Genomic DNA, 23,926 nt, shown 5'->3' with positions numbered 1-23,926 from the left:
TTTATGAACCATCTTAAAAACTATATGAAAACATGTACAGCAACTGATCTGGTCTCATTACGAGGATAATGATTTCTAATTAAAACAGCAATTGTTATACTGTAAATGTACCTTCTAAAAGTCATTCTTAAGCCTGCTTTTCTAAATACTTTCCTGTGAAGGACTGTTTTTCATAAAGTTTATTCCTATCAAGTTAGAAGGGATTTGCTAAATAAGCAAAGGTGAACTTTAGCTCCACGCTGCTTACCATAAATTACGTGGATGCTCATTCAGTAGACATCGGTTGAGCACAATCCAAGGTCAAGCATATTCCATATCTAAATTTCTCAGGGTTTACAGTTTATTTCATATGGAAATTAACAATTTGAATTGTAAATACCTTTCCTCACTTCTGTTAGCACAAATAAAGTAGAACTGATTCTACAAGCATATATGCATAGCCTCTACTTTGGGATGTAATGGAACATAAACTGATAAAGTTTATGATCATAATTATAGGAAATAACACAAATGTAATGAATTTTACAGCTCTGAATTACCAGCAATTACTCTAAATATGCTAACAGGGCAGTTTTTGTGGATGAGTGTGTGTGTATATATATGCACATTTTAAAGTATATTAAAATTTGCACATTCTCTTTTATTCATCTAACAAATATTTGACTGCTTATTATGCAAAAGACAAGACTGGTACACAAGGACAGATCAAGTTGCATAAAAAGGGTCTTCCACCGTCAAAAAAGTTGAATATGAAAGGTGAGCTGAAATATAAATGAAAGTGTTAAATGTTCAGTTTCCACTTAGTAGAAAACCTCAAGCTATGTTAACTGACTTGGTCTTAAGATGGATATAATTTTCTTCAAGGTAGAGGGGATATTAAAAAAAAAAATCACTTAATATAAACACCTAGTTTTTGTAGGAAAAAAGGTTGCATTACTTGCTGCAGTGATGCAGTTAAACAGTGGCAAAGACAGAATTCGAACCAAAGGATCTAATTCTGGTCTAGGGTTAATTCCTTATCTTCATTTCTTTACATAGATGACTTCGCGGTTTCTTTTTAACATTAGTGCAGGATTTGGAGTCAGCTTGCCTAGGTTTCAATCTTGGTTTCACTATTTGCTGATTTTAGATAAATTAGCTTCTCTGAGCCTCAGTTTCCTCATCTTCAAAACCAGGATAATTAAAGCAACTACTTGACTGAGTTGTAAGGATAAAGATAATGATAGAGGCTGGTAAATAGTTAACACTTAGCGAGTATACTATTATTTTCTCAACACTGCAGTTTTTGCAAAACTTCAACTTTTTACTATAATAGTATAACCTAATAATAGTATAACCTTTACAGAGACTAGAAATCTGTAATAATATAACCAAAGGTAGAGTATAAAAGACTGGAATTCTGATGTCAAATGGAAATAATTTTCAGTTGATGAATGTATTTTCCCCTATGAAGCTGCACTCCCATTAGAATAATTTGTAGGCCCTAACTTATCCTCACTTCAATGTATGTGTTTATGTATGTGCACCTTTCTAAGAAAATATAATGCTTTATTTTCACTCAGCCTTATATTAGAGAAAAACATTATAATTTATTCAATTCTAATTTTACCTTTAGTATGGAAGTATTATATCACGTTATTCTTAGGTTTGCTTTCTTGACCAATTTATCTAACAGAACAGCAGAATACTAACATGGGACACATTTTTCTTTAAGAGGCACATGCAACTGAAAGCTGACCTGGGCTTTCCAGATATCCATCAAGCTTATCTATTGAATGTTATTAAGCTTCAGTCACAACCTGGTCGTTCATTTTTATTAAAGTGAATTTTTCATTACAAAACCAGTATTTCACTGAGCTTTTACAAAGATTGTTTGATAACCAGAATGAAAAGTTTTACAAATATTCTTTATTTTTAGAAATAATCAAATAAGGATATTTGAACATATGCATTGTTTTACCTGATACAGAAATACAGCAAAAACAAGAACAAGAAACTTACTTGTGCATCTGTGTTTATCCTATACATGTCTTCTTTGGCACCAAATGTCCTCTTACAATCATCTAGCCACTAAAAATAAGTAACAGTAACATTTAATATGCACAATGAAATGGGTAATGTAACAGCCTGTCCATATACAACACCAAACTTAAAGCTAACTTGAAGTTCTAGGATTGGTTGCAGACCTAGAATTTTATCCCTATTCAAGCCAAATCATTTACATGGAACTAACAAAAGCAGGGATAGCATTAATATAACAAGAGGCACACACTTGTGACAGCTATACTAACAAAACCCATTCCATTCTAGGGACCTGTGATGTTCCATTTCAGTAAAGGATATTCTTCATTTTGCAGGTTTTATGAAAATCTTCATAACCTATGCCTGACCTTTGTGTAACATAAGACGGGGAAATGAAAGATGTGCTTCCCTCTAGTCAATATAATAAAGGCAACTTAGAATTAAGCAGGTCTGTTGCTTATGATCAAGATCCATTTTAAATCTTGTTTTTCTTTTCTTTCTTTTTGGACAGTAATGAATGACAAACATGTTATTTCCAAACAATACTGGATGTAGAAGCCAAATGTGGTTTTTCCTTCTCTGGGGGTAAACCTAATGTTGATATAAAAGTACAGGCTGGGTGTGGTGGCTCCTGCCTGTAATCCCAGAGCTTTGGGAGGCTGAGCGGGGAGGACTGCTTGAGGGCAGGAGTTCAAGACCATCCTGGGCAACATAGGGAGACCCTGTCTCTAAAAAAATAAAGTTAAAAAAAGGAATACTTCAAAAATAAAGTACATTTTCTTCAGCAAAATATAAATAAAACAATAGCACTGTGGTATAGTAGAAAAGAATGCTGGACTCACAGAATTTCCAGGCTGAAGTAAAAGTTAAGTACATTCAAGGTAAGCTCCTAGCTTTGGACAGTTTGATATTATCAGTTGTTTTGACTTCTAAGTTCTTTTTTTTAAATTATACTATTAAACAATACAACTAATATATATATATATGAAATCATTAGGACTTTGAGAAACTCAAACTAGCTGCATTAAGCAGCTACTCTGAAAGTATTTTAGTATTCGACATTTAACATTCTCTATTGTAGCTTATATTGTACCCACAAAGAATTAAAATTGGACATTTCAGTTATTTCAAAAATGATCTCTTTGACCTTATTTTCCTTTTATTTCAGTCTCTCAGGTTTCACCGGCCCTTAGGCTATTTGCTTGACAGCATCTCTGAAGGAAAACATGTTAAGCTTTTCTAGTGAGATACAGCTGATGGCAGCCGTTGTCAAAAGCTATCAGTGGATTTCTTTGTATCAGTAAAATGCAGTTGATATCTAACATGGAACCTGTGCATTAATCTTTATTCATACAAAATGTTAAAATCTTAATTATCCCTTATCTTGTCCAGTTTGTCCAAGTATACTAATAAATTTGAAAATAATTTCAGTTGACTAATGACTTATTTTTGTACTGTGTACCTAATGATACAGCCTTTTGGGGGGTACTATTCAACATAATTATTGCTGATTTTTATTCTGTTAAAAGACAAAAGCCAACCATATAGTCCTGTGGCTGCACAATGGCTTGAGAGATACAGGTCCACACCTTTCCAGCCAGAGCATACAAAACACGGTAGTTTGTGCACAGAGCACCCTCCAGTTCACATCTAATCAGTTTTCCTGTCACGGCATTTTCTTTATTCAAGGTTCAAATGAAGGTTAAAATTTAACTGTCGAGGTTCTACTTCTGGGTGTGATGGAGTAGCCTATATAAGAACAATCCTGCAAGGACAACTATGGAAGCTGAATCCTATCAGCGAAAACTCAAACAGAGAAAATTACTGAAGTGAGCCCAATACCTGCCCCAGTGCTTACTCTAGGTGTATTCATATTCACGACCCTGCGCATAGAGGCTGAACAGAAAGCAGTGGCCTAGAGTTTATGTCCTACAGTTTCACTGGGCTGGGAAAACAGTTTTCAAAGATAGATAGTGAGATATTGAGGGCCAATATCCTGGAGAAAAGAGAACTGCAGAGAAGTGACCCCAATAGTCTCTGTGCAGTTTCCCCCCTTGGGACACTTGCTGTTCCTGTTTATTATCTGCAGGGGGAGAGGCTACGAAATCACACACTAGCCCCTGGGAGACTGAGAAGGTCGGCAGAGACTGCCGGTCCTCAGTGCTGGCGAGAGAAAAATCATTCAATTCACTTGTGAGCCTTAGAAGTCTTGAAGAATAATAAAAAGAACGTATAACTCAAAAACTAACAGGAAAATTAAATAGGGCAGACTAAATATTTTAGGCTTTGCAAACCATATAGTGTTTGTTGTAACTATTGAACTATTACAGTGCAAACATAGCCATGGACACTATGTAAGTAAACCAGATAGCTGTTTTCTACTAATTGTATTTACAAAACCAGGCAGTGGGCCAGATATGACTTGATGGCTATAGTTTGCTAACCTGTGTTGAAGAAGTTTGTAGGCACTATTAGTTGTTTGAATTTCCTAAAAATTTTAGAATCAGCCTGTCAATTTCTGTTAATATGCCATCTGAGATTTTGAATGAGACTGCATTAAACCTATAGACCATTTTGGGGGAAAATGACATCTTTACCATATTGAGTCTTCTAATTGATGAACATGGTATATAGTCCTCCATTTAGGTGGTCTTTCATTTTTTTCAATATTTGCAGTTTTCTGTATAGAGGTACAGCTATCTTTAGATAGATTTATTTGTAGGTGTTTGATATTTTCCTATTATAAATTGTATCTATTGCTTTAAAACCAACCATCCTGAAACTTAATGGCTTCAAACAACCAAAATGAATCTATGTGCTGGCTGGGAGTTTTCTTCTGGTCTTGCCTAGGGTCACTCATGAGTCTATAGTCATTTGATGGCTTGACTGGGGAAGTGGCAGGGTTGAAGTTCCAAGTTGGCTTCACTCATATGTCTTGCACACTGGCTGTCAACTGGAATGCCTCTGTTCTCCCTTACATGGCCTCATCTTCCAGCAGGCTAGAGGTCAAATAGTTTCCCAGAGTTTATCCCAGTTTGCACTCTGACCAGTATGATGGCAAAAACAGAAGCCACAAAAGACCACTTCAGGACTAGTCTTGGAAGTTACACAGCATTGCTTCTGAACTTGATTGGTTAGAGCAAATCACAAGGCCATCCCAAATTTAAGAGATGGTGAAATGGACTCTGTCTCTTCATGGGAAGAATAGGAAAGTCACATTGCAAAGGGGTGTGGCCACAGAGAAGCATGATTCATTGGGACCAGTATTTTAACAATCTACCTTTGCTTCTAGTAGGCAATGATTTCTGAAGATACAAAAACCATAACCATGATGGAAAAGGCCGATAACCTGGACTTATTAAAATTAAAAACTTCTGTTCATCAAAAAATGCTACTAAGATAGCAAAACTGCTAGCCACAGAGAAGAAATAATCTTTGCAATACATATATCCAAAAGAGGCTATATCCATTTAGGATAAAAAGACCCTACAAATCAATAAGAAAAACCCAACCCATTTACAAAAATGAACAACGTACTTGAAGCCACAATTCACAAAATATCTTAAATGAGATCCATTTGAAAAGGAGCTCAAACATTAGTCATCAGGGAAATGCAGAATAGTACATGAGATACCACCACACACTTCATTTTTCATAGGCCTATACATGTCATAGATGTTTACTACTTATTAATGAAAGACCCATCTCCTAGAAAAATAATTGTCTACTGTATGCAGTTTGTGTGAAAGAGAGAAACTATTTTTTGTTCTTCTGCCCCTCCCAATTGAAAACGTGCTGGATTTACTCTTAGGGAAGGAACTCTGTTTTCAATGCCAGATTGGACTTGAAGAGGCCTTTCTTAGGAGGTGATTATCTAATGCTTTTTTCTCCCATTGCTTGCCTATGTACATGTACACATCATGGGAAAAAGATCATAGCTTTGTCAGAGGTTGTGGATTTCCTAGACCACAATTCTCTAATGCACTGAGAAATACTGCTTCAGTTTCCCCACTTGGAATGTTGACAGCAGCGATATAGTCTCCACAGAGCTTTTTACAAAGCTATGGTTTTCCACTGTGCTGTTAGAGAGCTGATTTTTAAAAGCCAAAGGTAGGAATTCACTAGATAGAGAGCTCAAAGAATCTGCTGCTCTCAGGAAAACCCTGAGGCGGGTCCTAAGAAGTCTTCTTTTCTGTCTGGGCTATTCTGCTGCCAGGATTACCCTTCCAGTGTCAAGAGCAAACCACTTTTCGCATATGGTAAAAAGAGACTGACCTGCTCAGTGGCTTCTCTTTTGGCATTGTATGTATCCAGGTGTTCTTGCAACTCCAAAACACCAAACTTGAGGGTTTCCAGCAAACCACATGACATCAGCTGTGAAATCGGAAATATTGACCCAGGTTACCATTTCTGATTGAAATCACGAGACTCACAAAATCATGAGACTTTTCAGTTATGGAATACCTGTTAGTTGGTTTTTGGGTATTCTCTTACTCTACTCTGTCCCCTACTAAGAGCTGAGCTCTCACTGGAACAGAGTAGGAGTGCAGTGGGACTTCAGAAGTCTCAGGAAGGATATCCTCAAGTGTTTTCAAAGACGTCAGGCAGGACCAGTACATACCTCAACCTTGAAGATTTTTAAACCTTAGTTCTTTAAATACCTTAATATATAATCTAGAAGTGTGCTTGGAAATAAATCAGGAAATGAACCAGGAGGCCTGGGTATTTCACGGGGGGAGGTTTAGGCATCTCCTACGCATTTTTATTTAAGAATAAAAAAATTACCCATCTCTAGAGCATGACTTTTTAGCTTTCCCATCTAGGACTCTGTGGAGGGTAAGGGCAGGAAGGAGTCAGAATCAGAAATAGTCACAAGTTGCTGCATCTAATATACCAGAATTGTAGTTTGCCAAATATTTATAATCGTGTTGAAAATCTGAACCTTTATACCATAAAATTCAGAATTACTTAGAAAAAAAGAAGACTTACTGAATGATGCCATTCAAATGTAGTCTTTATAATAAATCTGCATGTAAAAACTTACTGTTTCAGCATCCACAAAGACTGTTGGGCATTCTGAACACATCATCATCACTTCCAAGGAGCTTTTAAATTTGGTACCAATGCGTTGCAGACTCTCACCAAGAAAGCTGACTGCCTCATTAGTTATCTCTCCAAACTTTCTTTGAATTGTCTATGGGGAAAAGCAAAAGAGTTTAGTGTTTCATAAGAAAGCCTTTTTTTACCTTTAAGTAAAGAAGCATAATAGGGTAGACTTTTATTTTAAAATTATAATGATATATAGAATTTTAACCATTGATCTGTAAATCCGTATTTTTAGGTATTTCCTTAGGAAACATATTAATTTCTAAAAAGAAACAAAAATTTACAAAATAGTATTACTGAAAAAATTAATGATATATGCCAGTCATCTCCCTATTCCTGAGATTTTTTCATCAGAGGCAGAGAGATGGATGCATGCTGTACATTCTTAGCAATCCAAGTCCTCACTTGTCTTGAGGAAGTTGTTCATCAAAAGTTATTACCTGAAAGAAACTTTCAGTAAATGTAGTTTACTATTCTTGACTATGGGCTGCCATCTGGCTTAACTTTAGGTAAAGTCATAAAAAATGTATTAAGAGTAATATTTTCTCTGAGTCCAAGAATATTCATTTTCATAAAACAGACAATCCCTGACTCACAGTAAGTCAATCAATTAGACTACATTATCAGTAGTATCAATGGTTAAAGTATACCTACTTATATATGTGTTGCACTGTTAGGTGGCATTATGATTAAAATAAAAAGCATAAATCCACACTTTGAGCCATCAAGAAACTTATAACATCAGTAAGAATATAAGTAGAAAAACCAAGTAGTGATGCAGTAAGTACAGAATTAAATAAGCGCTCCCGTTAACGAGCGCTAAAGAACTTCCAGGAGAGAGAGACTGGAGGTTGGAGTGGTTGGGAAAGCTTCGGTAAGAAAATGTATTTAGCTGAGTCTTCCAAGATGGGCAAAATTTGGGAGGAGAAAAGGGAGGAAAGGTAGTAGATAGTTCAGAGGATATAACTTAAATGGTGGCATTTTTCTGTACCTTAGTTTCCCTCTCCACTGAATGCTAAAAATCAAATCTACATTCCATAGTTGTGGTGTGAGAACACTTACTATAAAGCCATTTAGCACAGTGCCTAGCATGCAGTGGGTAGTCAGTAAATTTTAGCTTATATTATCGTTATTGTTGGGGAGGAAGCAACCTTAATAGCTAAAAATTTTAAGGTCCTCACAGAGTCATAAAAGTGTCCATTACTTTAACCCTTGATTATAAACTGATTTATGATATATTAACTGTAAGCTCCCTGAAGGCAGAGCTTAGGCCTTTATTTCTTTGGTATCCTGATAAGTGCCTAAGCATACTGCAGAAAACATATCAGATGTTGTTTTGAAGTTTTATTCTAATTGCCTTAAGGGAGAAATCTGTACCAGTCATTTGTAATGTACCAGCAGTACCACAATGTCACAGTGTCAATGTAAGTAATACCACTAGCTTAGAAAAAAAAAATTATTAAAGAAAACTGGTAGGAATATTAAAATTGGAGATGCTGATTTTAGAAGAAAAACTGTAACTTGAATAGGTAACTATAATATAAATTCAGATACCCTGAACCTCACTGACCTGAAAAAGCCTAGAAAACACATGAAAAGTAAACACTGCAGAGGACCCGTCGGTGTCAGACAGCATCTGATTGACGTGGCAGCGCCAGGCTTCCTCTTCATCATCATATGCCACGGGCTGAAAGGCGGCTATGATGGCAGAAAGAAATGGTGATGGCAGAGGCGATGTCTGTACTTCTGGAAAACCATCTTGCTCTTCTTCGTCTTGACTGTTAACACAGATATCACAAATATCGTAACACTATCTCAGAAAAAAAGAATAGGCTCAATCACGTAAGACAGCTTAAGTCATTTGACAGGTTATTTTTATTCATATATACACACTGATTTAGAAAATGTACAACCACCTAAATCTTGTAAGAAAGTGTGAATAAGTGAATTCCTGTTCTTTCTAGTTAGCATTTTTAGAATTAGAACTCTAATTTCAAGCAACTACCTTAAAATAACCCAAGTCCTATAACGTGCCACCACTATAATTTTAGTAACTTCTATGAATAATACCAATGAGAATGTTTTCATTTTCAATGGTCAATTTTGGACGCTTTTATTTGAACAGCCTCACATTGGGGATAATAATATTTTTAGAGTTTTGATCATGGTCTTTTGTGTTAAGGGCTATGTTAGGTGCCTTATATGGATAATTTCATTCAGTCTTCGCAACTATATGAGGATTAGGTTCTATTATTATCTTGATTTTAAAGATGAAACAAAAAGTTCAGTAAGGTTAAATAATATGTCTAGTTACTGGGTAAGAAATGACAGGGCCAGAATTTGAACCCAGGACTACGAGTCCAAATGCTATTAGCCAGGAAACACATAGCTAGCTCAGTTATTTCATAAGCACATACTATGTTCCTAGCAATATGGCCAATAATAGATTAGAATCCAAAGAAACGTAAGACCTGGCCATTTCCTTCAAATAATTTATAATCCCAAAAGTCAGATTATACAAACCAAAATGGAACAACGGAAAAAGATGAAGACGTATTTGGGTTGGACATTCTACAACTCTCGGCCATAAAAATGAAGAAATATTTGAGTCTAACATTCCATAAAAAAGACATGTGTTATTCAAGGTCTTAAGATTGAATGTTTCGCATTACAAGCTAGTTCTATAAGGCTTTATCAAAATTTTGGAGCAATGCATATGGAAGAGAGGGACCCAAGTAAAGACTGGAGAAAACCATCAAAATAAAGCAGACATCTGAAGTGAAAATAAATGAGACCTCAAAAAGGTTAACTTTAAAACTGTCACTGTGGTGACTGATTTTAACATGTATACTATAAGCTAGAGTAGATAACCTGTATGCTTAGTAGGAATGCTCCATTCTATTTCAGCTGCAGTAGTTGGACAAAGTCGACTGTTTGGCTTCATTCAGCCTTTTAGAAAGCCAACTAGCTGAATAGCATCGTTTCTGGCATTCCTGAACTTGTGCATGATTAATGATTGAATGGTTGCATGGGCTACTGCCATATTCAAATCAGTAATATGAAAAAGGTGTATCACTAAGATTTATTGTTAATATCTGATTATATATTTTCAAATATGGGTAAGTATTCTTGATATGTTGACGGTAAAAAAAAATCTCCAATGTGTTGTATATGTTAAAATTCTATTATCACATGAAGTATAAAGGTGTAATTTTTATTGTAAAAGTAAAATTCTGAAATACTTGCTAATTATTAAATATTAATTTTATATAAAAACAGTTATCCAGGAGCTCCAAATTGTTGAATGGGGAAATAGATACACTCACAGAGTGCATGAAGTTAGATACCTTTATAAAAAACATAATATTGAACCACAAATATTTATGAAATTTAAATAGTGGATATTCTAATTCTATGTGTTACAGAATTATTTGGTATATGAGTTTCATAACAGCCACCAAAATTTCCCTTAAAAACTATAAATAATAATTGATTATTCAAGTTAGTCTATGAGTAAAGAAAAAGTTCCATTTGAGAATTCTTCATACTTTTTGGTAATACATTTTTAATGTATGGAGCATAAACATTTAAAAGGAGCAATCTAGCATCTAAGAAATAATCACTTCTGCCTTTAATAGAAATAAAACTTAAAAAATATGACCACTGATCATGAAACTGTAAAAACAATTTTGTGGGTATATTTTAGATTTAAATTCTGGTATCATGGAAGTTCATTCCAATATTGATTTTAACATTTGGCCATTTGGCATGCCAAAATAGATATTTGGTGTGCTTCTAAATGTGGAATACCACTTACTACGCTTTGAAAATGGCCTAATTGTTTTTCTTTATGAGAATGTCCATAATCGAAGAAATATCCCGTTAGAGTAAGGCATTCTATCTTTAAAAATGAAGATAGTATGATTCTAGACTAAAACACACAAAGTATGATTACAGACTGAAACGCACAAAGAAATGAAAGTAAGTAAACTGGAATACAGGGGCACTCTTTGGAAGGAATAGGGGAGAGATTATCACTTCACTACAGTGTTTATGATACTGTATTCTCACCTGGACAGTCCGGAGAAATCTGCTTCTTCTTCTTCACATCTTTCATCTAGCTCTTTCAGAGCTAAGGTAACATCCTCTTCGCAGATTGACTCAGGGTAGCTTTCAGGAGCTAGAGGCTCCGGCATTTCAGTCTCTTCTAAATCAAGAATTCCTTGACACACAAGAGAATCCTGCTGTTCTTGAATTATATAGGACCCTTCATCTTCAAAGGTTGTAACATGTTCCTCCTTTAATACTGAACTTGTATCCTACAAAACAATCATATTTTTAGTGAACTATAAAAACATAAAAAAAGAATTTTACAACACAATAAATAAGTATTGCCATCCAAGTCTGTTTTATTAAGTGTTGTTCATTTATACAGTCTAACTATATGTATAAATACATATATGTATATGTATTTTTTTGAAACAGAGTCTCGCTCTGTCACCCAGGCTGGAGTGCAATGGCGTGATCTCAGCTCACTGCAATCTCTGCCTCTCAGGTTCAAGCGAGTCTCCTGCCTCAGCCACCTAAGTAGTAAGGACTACAGGCACATGACACCACACCCCTCTAATTTTATTTTTGTATCTTTTAGTAGAGATGGGGTTTCACCATGTTAGCCAGGATGGTCTCAATCTCTTGACCTCGTGATTTGCCCGCCTTGGCCTCCCAAAGTGCTGGGATTACAGGTGTGACCCACTGTACCCCGCCACTTTTACAGTTTTTGAACCAGTTATAAACTTTTTTTAATGGTCATAAGTTTAAAATATTTTGAAATTAAAATATATCACCTATTACTGTATAGAAACATTGAAGACTTTTTCTTTTCTCTTCAGTAATAGGATTTAGGTGTTTACTTAGAAATATGCGCTTTGGTCCAAGATGGCCAAATAGGAACAGCTCCAGGCTACAGCTCCCAACGTGATCGACACAGAAGACGGGTGCTTTCTGCATTTCCAACTGAGGTACCGGGTTCATCTCACTGGGGTGTGTTGGACAGTGGGTGCAGGACAGTGGGTGCAGCCCGCCAAGTGAGAGCCGAAGCAGGGCGAGGCATTGCCTCACCCAGGAAGCACAAGGGGTAAGGGAATTCCCTTTCCCAGCCAAGGGAAACCGTGATACACAGCACCTGGAAAACTGGGTCACTCCCACCCTAATACTGCACTTTTCCAAAGGTCTTAGCAAACGGCACATCAGGAGATTATATCCCGTGCCTGGCTCAGAGGGTCCCATGCCCACGGGACCTCCCTCATTGCTAGCACAGCAGTCTGAGATCTAACTGCAAGGTGGCAGCGGGGCTGGGGGAGGGGCGCCCGCCATTGCTGAGGCTTGAGTAGGTAAACAAAGCAGCCTCCAAGCTCAAATGTGTGGAGCCCACTGCAGCTCAAGGAGGCCTGCCTGCCTCTGTAGACTCCACCTCTGTGGAAAGGGCATACCCAAACAAAAGGCAGCAGAAACCTCTGCAGATTTAAATGTACCTGTCTGACAGCTTTGAACAGAGTAGTGGTTCTCCCAACATGGAGTTTGAGATCTGAGAACGGACAGACTGCCTCCTCAAGTGGGTCCCTGACCCCCAAGTAGCCTAAACAGGAGGCACCCCCAGTAGGCGCAGACTGACACCTCACACGGCCGGGTACCCCTCTGAGACAAAGCTTTCAGAGGAACGATCAGGCAGCAACATTTGCTGTTCAGTAATATTCACTATTCTGCAGTCTCCCCTGCTGGATACCCAGGCAAACAGGGTCTGGAGTGGACCTCCAGCAAACTCCAACAGACCTGCAGCTGAGGGTCCTGACTGTTAGAAGGAAAACTAACAAACAGAAAGGACATCCACACCAAAACCCCATCTGTATGTCACCATCATCAAAGACCAAAGGTAGATAAAACCACAAAGATGGGAAAAAAACAGAGCAGAAAAGCTGAAAATTCTAAAAATCAGAGCGCCTCTCTCCCTCCGAAGGAACACAGCTCCTCCCCGGCAACGGAACAAAGCTGGACGGAGAATGACTTTGACAAGTTGAGAGAAGAAGGCTTCAGATGATCAAACTTCTCCGAGGTAAAGAAGGAAGTTCGAACCCATCGCAAAGAAGCTAAAAACCTTGAAAAAAGATTAGACGAATGGCTAACTAGAATAACCAATGTAGAGAAGTCCTTAAATGACCTGATAGAGCTGAAAACCATGGCACGAGAACTATGTGACAAATGCACAAGCTTCAGTAACCGACTCGATCAACTGGAAGAAAGGGTATCAGTGATTGAAGATCAAATGAATGAAATGAAGCGAGAAGAGAAGTGTAGAGAAAAAAAGGATAAAAAGAAATGAACAAAGCCTTCAAGAAATATGGGACTATGTGAAAAGACCAAATCTACGTCTGATTGGGGTGCCTGAAAGTGACAGGGAAAATGGAACCAAGTTGGAAAACACTCTGCAGGATATCATCCAGGAGAATTTCCCCAACCTAGTAAGGCAGGCCAAATTCAAATTCAGGAAATACAGAGAACGCCACAAAGATACTCCTCGAGAAGAGCAACTCCAAGACACATAATTGTCCGATTCACCAAAGTTGAAATGAAGGAAAAAATGTTAAGGGCAGCCAGAGAGAAAGGTCGGGTTACCCACAAAGGGAAGCCCATCAGACTAACAGCAGATCTCTCGGCAGAAACTCTACAAGCCAGAAGAGAGTGGGGGGCCAATATTCAACATTCTTAAAGAAAAGATTTTTAAACCCAGAATTTCATATCCAGCCAAACTAAGTTTCATAAGTGAAGGAGAAATAAAATCCTTTACAGACAAGCAAATGCTTAGAGATTTTGTCACCACCAGGGCTGCCTTACAAGAGCTCCTGAAGGAAGCACTAAACATGAAAGGAACAACAGGTACCAGCCATTGCAAAAACACGTCAAAATGTAAAGTCCATCGAGGCTAGGAAGAAACTGCATCAACTAGCAAGCAAAATAACCAGCTAACATCATAATGACAGGATCAACTTCACACATAACAATATTAACCTTAAATGTAAATGGACTAAATGCTCCAATTAAAAGATACAGACTGGCAAATTGGATAAAGAGTCAAGACCCATCAGTTTGCTGTATTCAGGAGACCCATCTCACATGCAGAGACACACATAGGCTCAAAAGAAAGGGATGGAGGAAGATCTCCCAAGCAAATGGAAAACAAAAAAAAGCAGGGGTTGCAATCCTAGTCTCTGATAAAACAGACTTTAAACCATCAAAGATCAAAAGAGACAAAGAAGGCCATTACATAATGGTAAAGGGATCAATTTATCAGGAAGAGCTAACTATCCTAAATATATATGCACCCAATACAGGAGCACCCAGATTCATAAAGCAAGTCCTTAGAGACCGACAAAGAGACTTAGACTCCCATACAATAATAATGGGAGATTTCAACACCCCACTGTCAACATTAGACAGATCAACGAGACAGAAAGTTAACAAGGATATCCAGGAATTGAACTCAGCTCTGCACCACATGGACCTAATGGACATCTACAGAACTCTCCACCCCAAATCAACAGAATATACATTCTTCTCAGCACAACATCACACTTATTCCAAAACTGACCACATAGTTGGAAGTAAAGCACTCCTCAGCAAATGTAAAAGAACAGAAATTATAACAAACTGTGTCTCAGACTACAGTGCAATCAAACTAGAACTCAGGACTAAGAAACTCAATCAAAACTGCTCAACTACATGGAAACTGAACAACCTGCTCCTGAATGACAACTGGGGTACATAACGAAATGAAGACAGAAATAAAGATGTTATTTGAAACCAATGAGAACAAAGATACAATATACCAGAATCTCTGGGACACATTTAAAGCAGTGTGTAGAGGGAAATTTATAGCACTAAATGCCCACAAGAGAAAGCAGGAAAGATCTAAAATTGACACTCTAACATCACAATTAAAAGAACTGGAGAAGCAAGAGCAAACACATTCAAAAGCTAGCAGAAGGCAAGAAATAACTAAGATCAGAGCAGAACTGAAGGAGATAGAGACACAAAAAACCCTCCAAAAAATCAATGAATCCAGGAGCTGGTTTTTTGAAAAGATCAACAAAATTGACAGACCACTAGCAAGACTAATAAAGAAGAAAAGAGAGAAGAATCAAATAGATGCAATAAAAAATGATAAAGGGGATATCTCCACCAACCCCACAGAAATACAAACTACCATCAGAGAATACTATAAACACCTCTATGCCAATAAACTAGAAAAGCTAGAAGAAATGGATAATTTCCTGGGCACTTACACTCTCCCAAGACTAAACCTGGAAGAAGTTGAATCCCTGAATAGACCAATAGGAGGCTCTGAAATTGAGGCAATAATTAATAGCCTACCAACCAAAAAAAGTTCAGGACCAGATGGACTCACAGCTGAATTCTACCAGAGGTCCAAGGAGGAGCTGGTACCATTCCTTCTGAAACTATTCCAATCAATAGAAAAAGAGGGAATCCTCCCTAACTCATTATATCAGGCCAGCATCATCCTGATACCAAAGCCTGGCAGAGACACAACAAAAAAAGAGAATTTTAGACCAATATCCTTGATGAACATTAATGCAAAAATCCTCAATAAAATACTGGCAAACCGAATCCAGCAGCACATCAAAGAGCTTATCCACCATGATCAAGTGGGCTTCATCCCTGGGATGCAAGGCTGGTTCAACATACACAAATCAATAAATGTAATCCAGCATATAAACAGAACCAAAGACAAAAACCACATGATTATCTCAATAGATGCAGAAAAGGCCTTTGACAAAATTCAACAGCCCTTCATGCTAAAAACTCTCAATAAATTTGGTATTGATGGAATGTATGTCAAAATAATAAGAGCTATTTATGACAAACCCACAGCCAATATCATACTGAATGGGCATAAATTGGAAGCATTCCCTTTGAAAACTGGCACAAGACAGGGATGCCCTCTCTCACCACTCCTATTCAACATAGTGTTGGAAGTTCTGGCCAGGGCAATCAGGCAGGAGAAAGAAATCAAGGGTATTCAATTAGGAAAAGAAGAAGTCAAACTGTCCCTGTTTGCAATGACAGGATTGTATATTTAGAAAACCCCATCGTCTCAGCCCAAAATCTCCTTAAGCCAATAAGCAACTTCAGTAAAAGTCTCAGCATAGAAAATTAATGTGCAAAAATCACAAGCATTCTTATACACCAGTAACAGAGACCAAATCATGAGTGAACTTCCATTCACAACTGCTTCAAAGAGAATAAAATACCTAGGAATCCAACTTACAAGGGATGTGAAGGACCTCTTCAAGGAGAACTACAAGCCACTGCTCAATGAAATAAAAGAGGACACAAACAAATGGAAGAACATTCCATGCTCATGGATAGGAAGAATCAGTATCATGAAAATGGCCATACTGCCCAAGGTAATTTATAGATTCAATGCCATCCCCATTAAGCTACCAATTACTTTCTTTACAGAATTGGAAAAAAATACTTTAACGTTCATATGGAACCAAAAAAGAGCCCGCAGTGCCAAGACAATCCTAAGCCAAAAGAACAAAGCTGGAGGCATCACGCTAACTGACTTCAAACTATACCACAAGGCTACAGTAACCAAAACAGCATGGTACTGGTACCAAAACAGAGATACAGACCAATGGAACAGAACAGAGCTCTCAGAAATAATACCACACATCTACAACCATCTGATCTTTGACAAATCTGACAAAACAAGCAATGGGGAAAGGATTCCCTATTTAATAAATGGTGCTGGGAAAACCGGCTAGCCATATGTAGAAAGCTGAAACTGGATCCCTTCCTTACACCTTATACAAAAATTAATTCAAGATGGATTAGAGACTTAAATGTTAGACCTAAAGCCATAAAAACCCTAGAAGAAAACCTAGGCAATACCATTCAGGACATAGGTATGGGCAAGGACTTCATGTCTAAGACACCAAAAGCAATGACAACAGAAGCCAAAATTGACAAATGGGATCTAATTAAACTAAAGAGCTTTGGCACAGCAAAAGAAACTACCATCAGAGTGAACAGGCAACCTACAGAATAGGACAAAATTTTTGCAATCTACTCATCTGACAAAGGGCTAATATCCAGAATCTACGAAGAACTCAAACAAATTTAAAAGAAAAAAAATCAAACAACCCCATCAAAAAGTGGGCAAAGGATATGAACAGACACTTCTCAAAAGAAGACATTTATGCAGCCCACAGACACATGAAAAAATGCTCATCTTCACTTGCCATCAGAGAAATGTAAATCAAAACCACAATGAGATACCATCTCACACCAGTTAGAATGGCAATCATTAAAAAATCAGGAAACAACAGGTGTTAGAGAGGATATGGAGAAATAGGAACACCTTTACACTGTTGGTAGGATTGTAAACTAGTTCAACCATTGTGGAAGACAGTGTGGCAATTCCTCAAGGATCTAGAACTAGAAATACCATATGACCCAGCCATCCCATTACTGGGTATATACCCAAAGGGGTATAAATCATGCTGTCATAAAGATGCATGCACAGGTATGTTTATTGTGGCACTATTCACAATAGCAAAGACTTGGAACCCACCCAAATGTCCATCAATGACAGACTGGATTAAGAAAATGTGGCACATATACACCACGGAATACTATGCAGCCATAAAAAAGGATGAGTTAATGTCCTTTGTAGGGACATGGATGCAGCTGGAAACCATCATTCTCAGCAAACTATTGCAAGAACAGAAAACTAAACACCGCATATTCTCACTCATAGGTGAGAAGTGAACAATGAGAACACTTGGACACAGGAAGGGGAACATCACACACTGGGGCCTTTTGCGGGGTGGGGTGGGGGGAGGGATTGCATTAGGAGATATACCTAATGTAAATGACAAGTTAATGGATGTAGCATGCCAACATGGCACATGTATACATACGTAACAAACCTGCATGTTGTGCACATGTACCCTAGAACTTAAAGTAAAATAAAAAATAAATTAATTAAAAAAAAGAAATATGTGCTTTGGTACAATATCTTCTCTCATATATGTTCTAACTCTACACAAGTAAAACGTTGTATTGTTAGTATAAATTGTCTCCTGTTTGAAATGTCATTTCTTTCATTACACTGGAAAACATTATATTCTGGATATAAGTAGGAGAGATGACTTAAAGTAATTAACCCACTGGTCCTGTGGGGCTGCCATACAGCAGGAATAGGTACTGACCAGTCAGAAGGATGCTGAACCTAGACAACTAGGGCGGCTTTACTACAAGACCTCATTTTGGCTTTGAGTATTGATAAAGTCTCATCACTGAGATACAGTTCAGAAGACATTAGGACATTTTAGATAATTATACTTTTGAAAATTAACCTATCACAAGCTCATTATCAAAAAAGAGTATATTCTCCTAATTTGAAGTAAACAATAACGAAAATATGTTATAAAGCATACTAGTGGTGTGCCCTTTCTATTCACTGTAATATTACTGAAACAATGTTGCTATGTGATACAGAAGTGGTAGAGACTCAATGAGCTGCTACTATTAAAAAATGAAAACACTTTCAAAGCATATATGATGATAGTATCAACACTAGTTTTTAGTTTATTAATCAATTTGAAAATAAGTACTAATGGTCATAGTTTTAGGAATAAAGATCAGCTTCTTTTGAGTATTTGGACCTAAGTTACTTCTCCGCTGTAGAGTAGCTTCTTATCTCTTTTTCACGGATAAAAATAGAATTTTCCTTCCAAAATAAGAAAAGTAAGAGAAAGTCAGAGCCTATGACCCTACACTAGCCTGGGCCTTATTCATATGTAAAACTCATCTATAAATGAAGGAATTTGACTAGATTCTGGGCTGAGTGCTCTGGTATAAATAATTCCTAACCGCAATTAGTTTATAATCTGATAACAGGGTTAGGCTAGTAAGTGAATGACAATAACATATACGAGTAATGGTAAATGTACGGCAAATACTATCAGCAACATACAAATGGGTGCTGGTACTCAATGATGGGAAAGCTCACATCTGGTTGAGGCAACTGAGGTGAGTCTCCTTGGAGGAAACAGCATGTTTTGACAAATATAAGGTAGGGATGGTATTGCAGGGAAAGTGATTAGAAGATATCAAAGGCACAGAAATACGCCATAAAAACACAAAGTGGTCTGGATTTAGTTAAGCATGGAAAGCAGTAAACTCTGAGTCTTTCTTTACTTTAGCATTGAATATAATATAGTACAATTATTTCTTAATTCTTCCCCCAGTTTATATTCAATATACTCTAAGGTTTCCAGATGAATTTTCTAAAAAAATATTGTCATTATTTGGGAAGATAATTTATGTGACAGTACTAGAGACATTTCTATACCTAGAATATTTATTGGCATGAATTTTTCCTTCTACATCAACATGAACATACTGTTATCTCAACCTAAACTTAGTTCAATGCCCTCACTTTTCATTAGTTCACACCTGCAGTGGATTGTCATTTTTTCTTGAATAATAATTTCAAGATGATATTTTATCTGTAGTTAGTATCATATACAATGAAATTTTCTAGTAATGCCTACATGTAACGAAGAAAGTGTTTTTGGGGTTGATAAAATGGATTCCATTGTTTATATGTAGATTATGAGAAATCAAATTTTCTTGTACTTCACCTTATTAGACAATGACACATGCACACATGCTTTGTTACAGAGATTTCTTTCCTATAAGGAATAATTTGTCATCCATGAGTTGGAATCAAAGCTATCACAAATAATAAAAGAAACCCTCTGTGAGTAAATACAAGTGAAGAACTTAATCCCCTCTTGAGATCAGAGTGTAACATGTGTATATTACAGAGAAGAAAGGGACACCCAGCTCTAAAGTTTGTCATGACAAGAGATGCTTTAGCCTACTCCATTTTATCTTTCCAATATTAACATGATTTAAGGGAAGAAATTCAAATAAACATTTTTAGGAGTGGATTTATTCCTTTAATTCACAAAACATTTCACCCATTAAAATTAATTATATTCTTTGTCTTAAGAATTTGCTATAAAAATAATTATGGTTTTACTTAAATATCTTGATGCTTTTCTACTTTTTTTTTTTGGTACAAGAGGCAATTTTGGGTCATTTGACGCTATTTGGCAAAACAGAGAAAAACAAATTAGGCCAATATATCCAACAGATATAAAGCTGTCATATTCCCTGTGGATAGCCATTCTTTTGGTGATAATTTTAGTATCAGTAGAACTGTTTCCAAATGAAATACCATGCTTTCAAAATATCCCTTTCATTCTCATCTACTGGTGTTACGGTGTATGGTGTGATCCAAACTAGGCACTGTAGTTTGGCTTAATAACTAATAAACCTCCCAACAACGGAAAGAAATATAGTCTATTTAAAATACATCTCTAAATTCTGTCAGTTCCTCCCGTAAACATTTCTCATGTTTGTGTCCTTAGTCAGGCCCTGCTAAATTCTTGCTAATATTCTTCCAGCTTAGCTCCTTCATCTCCTCCAATCCACCCTCAATGCCTCTGCCTTAGAGACTTCAATAACAACGAGGCTGCAACCCTTCTGTGATTATCCCTAACTGTAAGCTTTATTTGTCAGGGACTAGAACCTACTTTCCATTTTCGACAAAAAAGGCCAAAGTTTTAAGAAATAATCAGATCATGTTCTTCTTCGATGGTTACCTGCTGTGTGGCCTGTGACACATGTCATGACAGTGCCTTGGCCCACCCCTCTCCTTCTTGTTCACTGCATTCCAGTCTCATTGGCCAGTTTTCTGTACTTCAGATGTATCAGGGCCTTTTAAACTGCAGCTTCCCCTGCCTGGAAACTTCTCCCTCCAAAGCTTCAAGGGGTGGGCTAGTTCTTGTCATTTAGGTTTCACCTTAAATGCTACCCCTAACTTTCTCCTTCACTCAAGTCCACATTACTGTTAGACTTTTTTAGTATGATGAATAAGATAAGCACTTTCTGACATATTATTTATATATTTTTTTACTTGCTTATTATCTGTCTCTCCTACTAGAATGAAGCTCCATAAAACCAAAAGCCTTTGTTTGTGTCACAATTGCCATGGGCCCCATACCTAGCCTAGTGCCTAGGTACCGCACGAGGTAGCGGCTCAGTAGATATTGGTCACATAAATGAATGCTCACATGCCATGTGGGTCCATCTTGGTATCTGGTACAGTGCTTGTTACTTCATAGGTATCTCTTGAAAGAATAAAAATTTGAATGTCTTTCTGTTATCTCCAGATAAAGTCTTAAGTCTTTAGTGTGGCATATAGGACTTCTCCTGTCTATTACCTCAAGATAAAGTCTAAGTCTGTTGTGTGGCATATAGGACTTCTCCTGTCTTGGATCCCATTCATTGCTCCTATTGCTCTTCCTCTTCCTCCTCCCATTTTATTCTCTGGAAATACTCAATTTCCTGCTTTTAGCTAGACATACCATGCTATTTCACACTGCCATCCCTTTCTACATTGTGTTCCTCTGCCTGGAATGTCCCAGTTGCCATGAAACCTGTCCTTTCTTACCATCACCCCCGGTGCACAGCTGATCAGTTTCCTCTCAGTTTTCATAAAGCCTTGAACCTACTATTGAATTTTCCATACTGAAATGTAATTTCTTTTTTTCTTTTTTTTAATTTTTGAGACGGAGTCTTACTCTGTCGCCAGGCTGGAGTGCAGTGGTGTGATCTCAGCTCACTGCAACCTCTGCCTCCCATGTTCAAGCGATGGAGGTGCACGCCACCATGCCCAGCTAATTTTTTGTATTTTTAGTAAAGACGGGGTTTCACCATGTTTGCCACGATGGTCTTGATCTCTCTATTTTTTTTTTGGGACACAGTCTCGCACTGTTGCCAGGCTGGAGTGCAATGGTGACATCCCAGCTCACTGCAACCTCCGCCTTCTGGGTTCAAGCGATTTTCCTGTCTCAGTCTTCCGAGTAGCTGGGACAACAGGTACGCATCACCACACCCAGCTAATTTTTGTATTTTTAGTAGAGATGGGGTTTCACCATGCTGGCCAGACGGTCTCAATCTCCTGACCTCGTGATCCGCCCGCCTCGGACTCCCAAAGTGCTAGGATTACAGGAGTGAGCCACAGTGCCTGACCTGAAATGTAATTTTTTAAAAAAAGCCTTCTCTGTCTTCCTTAATAGAAAGCAAGAGAATGTTCTCTGACAACAGGGCCATCCATGCCCTATTCTTTCTGGCACCTAGTTGAATGCCTGGCATCTACTGAAACCACAATAAATATCTGTTGAATTGAGTTATCTAAACCTTAGCCATATGAGTATGAGCATTTTAAAGATGGCTTGCTAATAAGGAAGCCAAAATGCCTTCATTTCAAAATATGTCTGGTTACAGTTAAAAGTTGAAATATGTACAAGAGTCAGCCTAACAAGAACATGAGAGTGTTTTATCACCTTACAAAAATAGTGAGATCTGTTACCTAGATTAGATTTAATAACTACATTAATTTGATGGACAGTGACAAAATATAGCATTTCCTAATATTTACCAAGGGATAAAAAAAGCACATATGACAGAGCTATAGCAATTACATTTTTTAAAAGTATAATAATCTTAAAAAAAAAATACTAATACTTACTTATTTTTGGTCAGTCATTAGCTTCAAATCTGGCTTACTTCTCACAGGCCTTTCCAAAAAACATAATACTAGTGGTTCCAAAGTCTTTTTAAAGGATTTCATTTAACAACTGCTAACACAGCTGGCCTGAGGTTTTAATCCCAATCAGAGCACCAATCACATAAACCCAACACAAAGCAAAAAGAGAAAAAAAAACCAAAGCGGTCCTTCTAAGAAAATACAGAGCAATAGATGATGCTCGCCAACCCCAGAGAAGCGTCTGTACATTAACCTCATCACGTTTTGCAATGCAAACTGCTCATTAAAAACACTCAAGATCATTTTTAACCTGTAGGTCATTTCCTTAATCTATCAACTTAAGAAAAAATCAGATTTGACTATTTCATTTAAAATAACTCAACAGGTTAGAAATACTGGAAACAAATCAATTTCAAAACTCTTTTGAAAGAAAAGTGGGAGCTATAAAAGAGTGCTAAAAAGAGCCTAGATTGGCCATGCACCAGCCCGCATTTCTCCCCACCTCAGGCAGCTGGCTGTTAGCATTATCTAGAGAAGCCTCCAAAGTTGGGGTCTCATCCCTGATTTGAAGCATGTCTTCTGTTGTGATGCTGCCAATGGAATCTTGAGACTGGAGAAGTAAGTCAGGATGGTCTGGCATTGTTTCATCAGTGGCAGAATCACTGTTTAACTAAAAAGAGAAACAGTAAAATGAGGAATTCATTTATGAGTCAGTGATGGTCACAGAAGCCACAAGAAACATTCTCTATCATAAAATATTTTAGGGGCTTCATTATAAAGTTTCTGAGATTCCTAAAATCATCTTTCTTTCCTTCCAGTCTATACCAGAATGGGTGTTATTAAGGTAAGCAGCTAACCTCTCGGTAGAACTAAGTACGTATTAATACGGGCTAAATTTTGCTACACAAAAACTATCAAAGTGGAAGAACTCTATGTAACTATGATAACCTTGAGCTGAAATTCATATTGGAGCTGAATTCATATTGGAGCTGAATTCAAATTCATTCATGGAGGACCAAGCTTTATGTGGAACAGTTAAGTGAATGGGCACTAGAGATAGACTGCTTGATTCAAATCTACTTACTAGCTATG

General features: G+C 37.3%; 1 protein-coding gene across 8 annotated transcripts in view; it reads right to left on the bottom strand.

Annotated features, from left to right (window-relative positions):
* FRYL (FRY like transcription coactivator) overlaps positions 1–23,926 on the bottom strand; it is a 297,483-nt gene that overhangs the window by 5,909 nt on the left and 267,648 nt on the right. For 7 of the 8 annotated variants that reach the window (XM_033214725.1, XM_033214724.1, XM_033214728.1 and 4 more), the window contains 6 exons: positions 23,337–23,504; positions 11,200–11,447; positions 8,699–8,906; positions 7,067–7,216; positions 6,298–6,396; positions 2,002–2,070 (listed from right to left, as the gene is read on the bottom strand). In XM_033214725.1, coding sequence (XP_033070616.1) covers positions 2,002–2,070; positions 6,298–6,396; positions 7,067–7,216; positions 8,699–8,906; positions 11,200–11,447; positions 23,337–23,504 — 942 coding nt within the window. The remainder of the gene's footprint in view (positions 1–2,001; positions 2,071–6,297; positions 6,397–7,066; positions 7,217–8,698; positions 8,907–11,199; positions 11,448–23,336; positions 23,505–23,926) is intronic. The other variant, XM_033214732.1, reaches the window with a different exon arrangement.

The sequence above is a fragment of the Trachypithecus francoisi genome, unplaced genomic scaffold (assembly GCF_009764315.1).
Source record: "Trachypithecus francoisi isolate TF-2019V2 unplaced genomic scaffold, Tfra_2.0 Lachesis_group1, whole genome shotgun sequence".
Classification (NCBI taxonomy): domain Eukaryota; kingdom Metazoa; phylum Chordata; class Mammalia; order Primates; family Cercopithecidae; genus Trachypithecus; species Trachypithecus francoisi.
The sequence above is the reverse complement of the archived record's forward strand: the minus strand, read 5'-3'. Positions and strand labels throughout refer to the sequence as shown.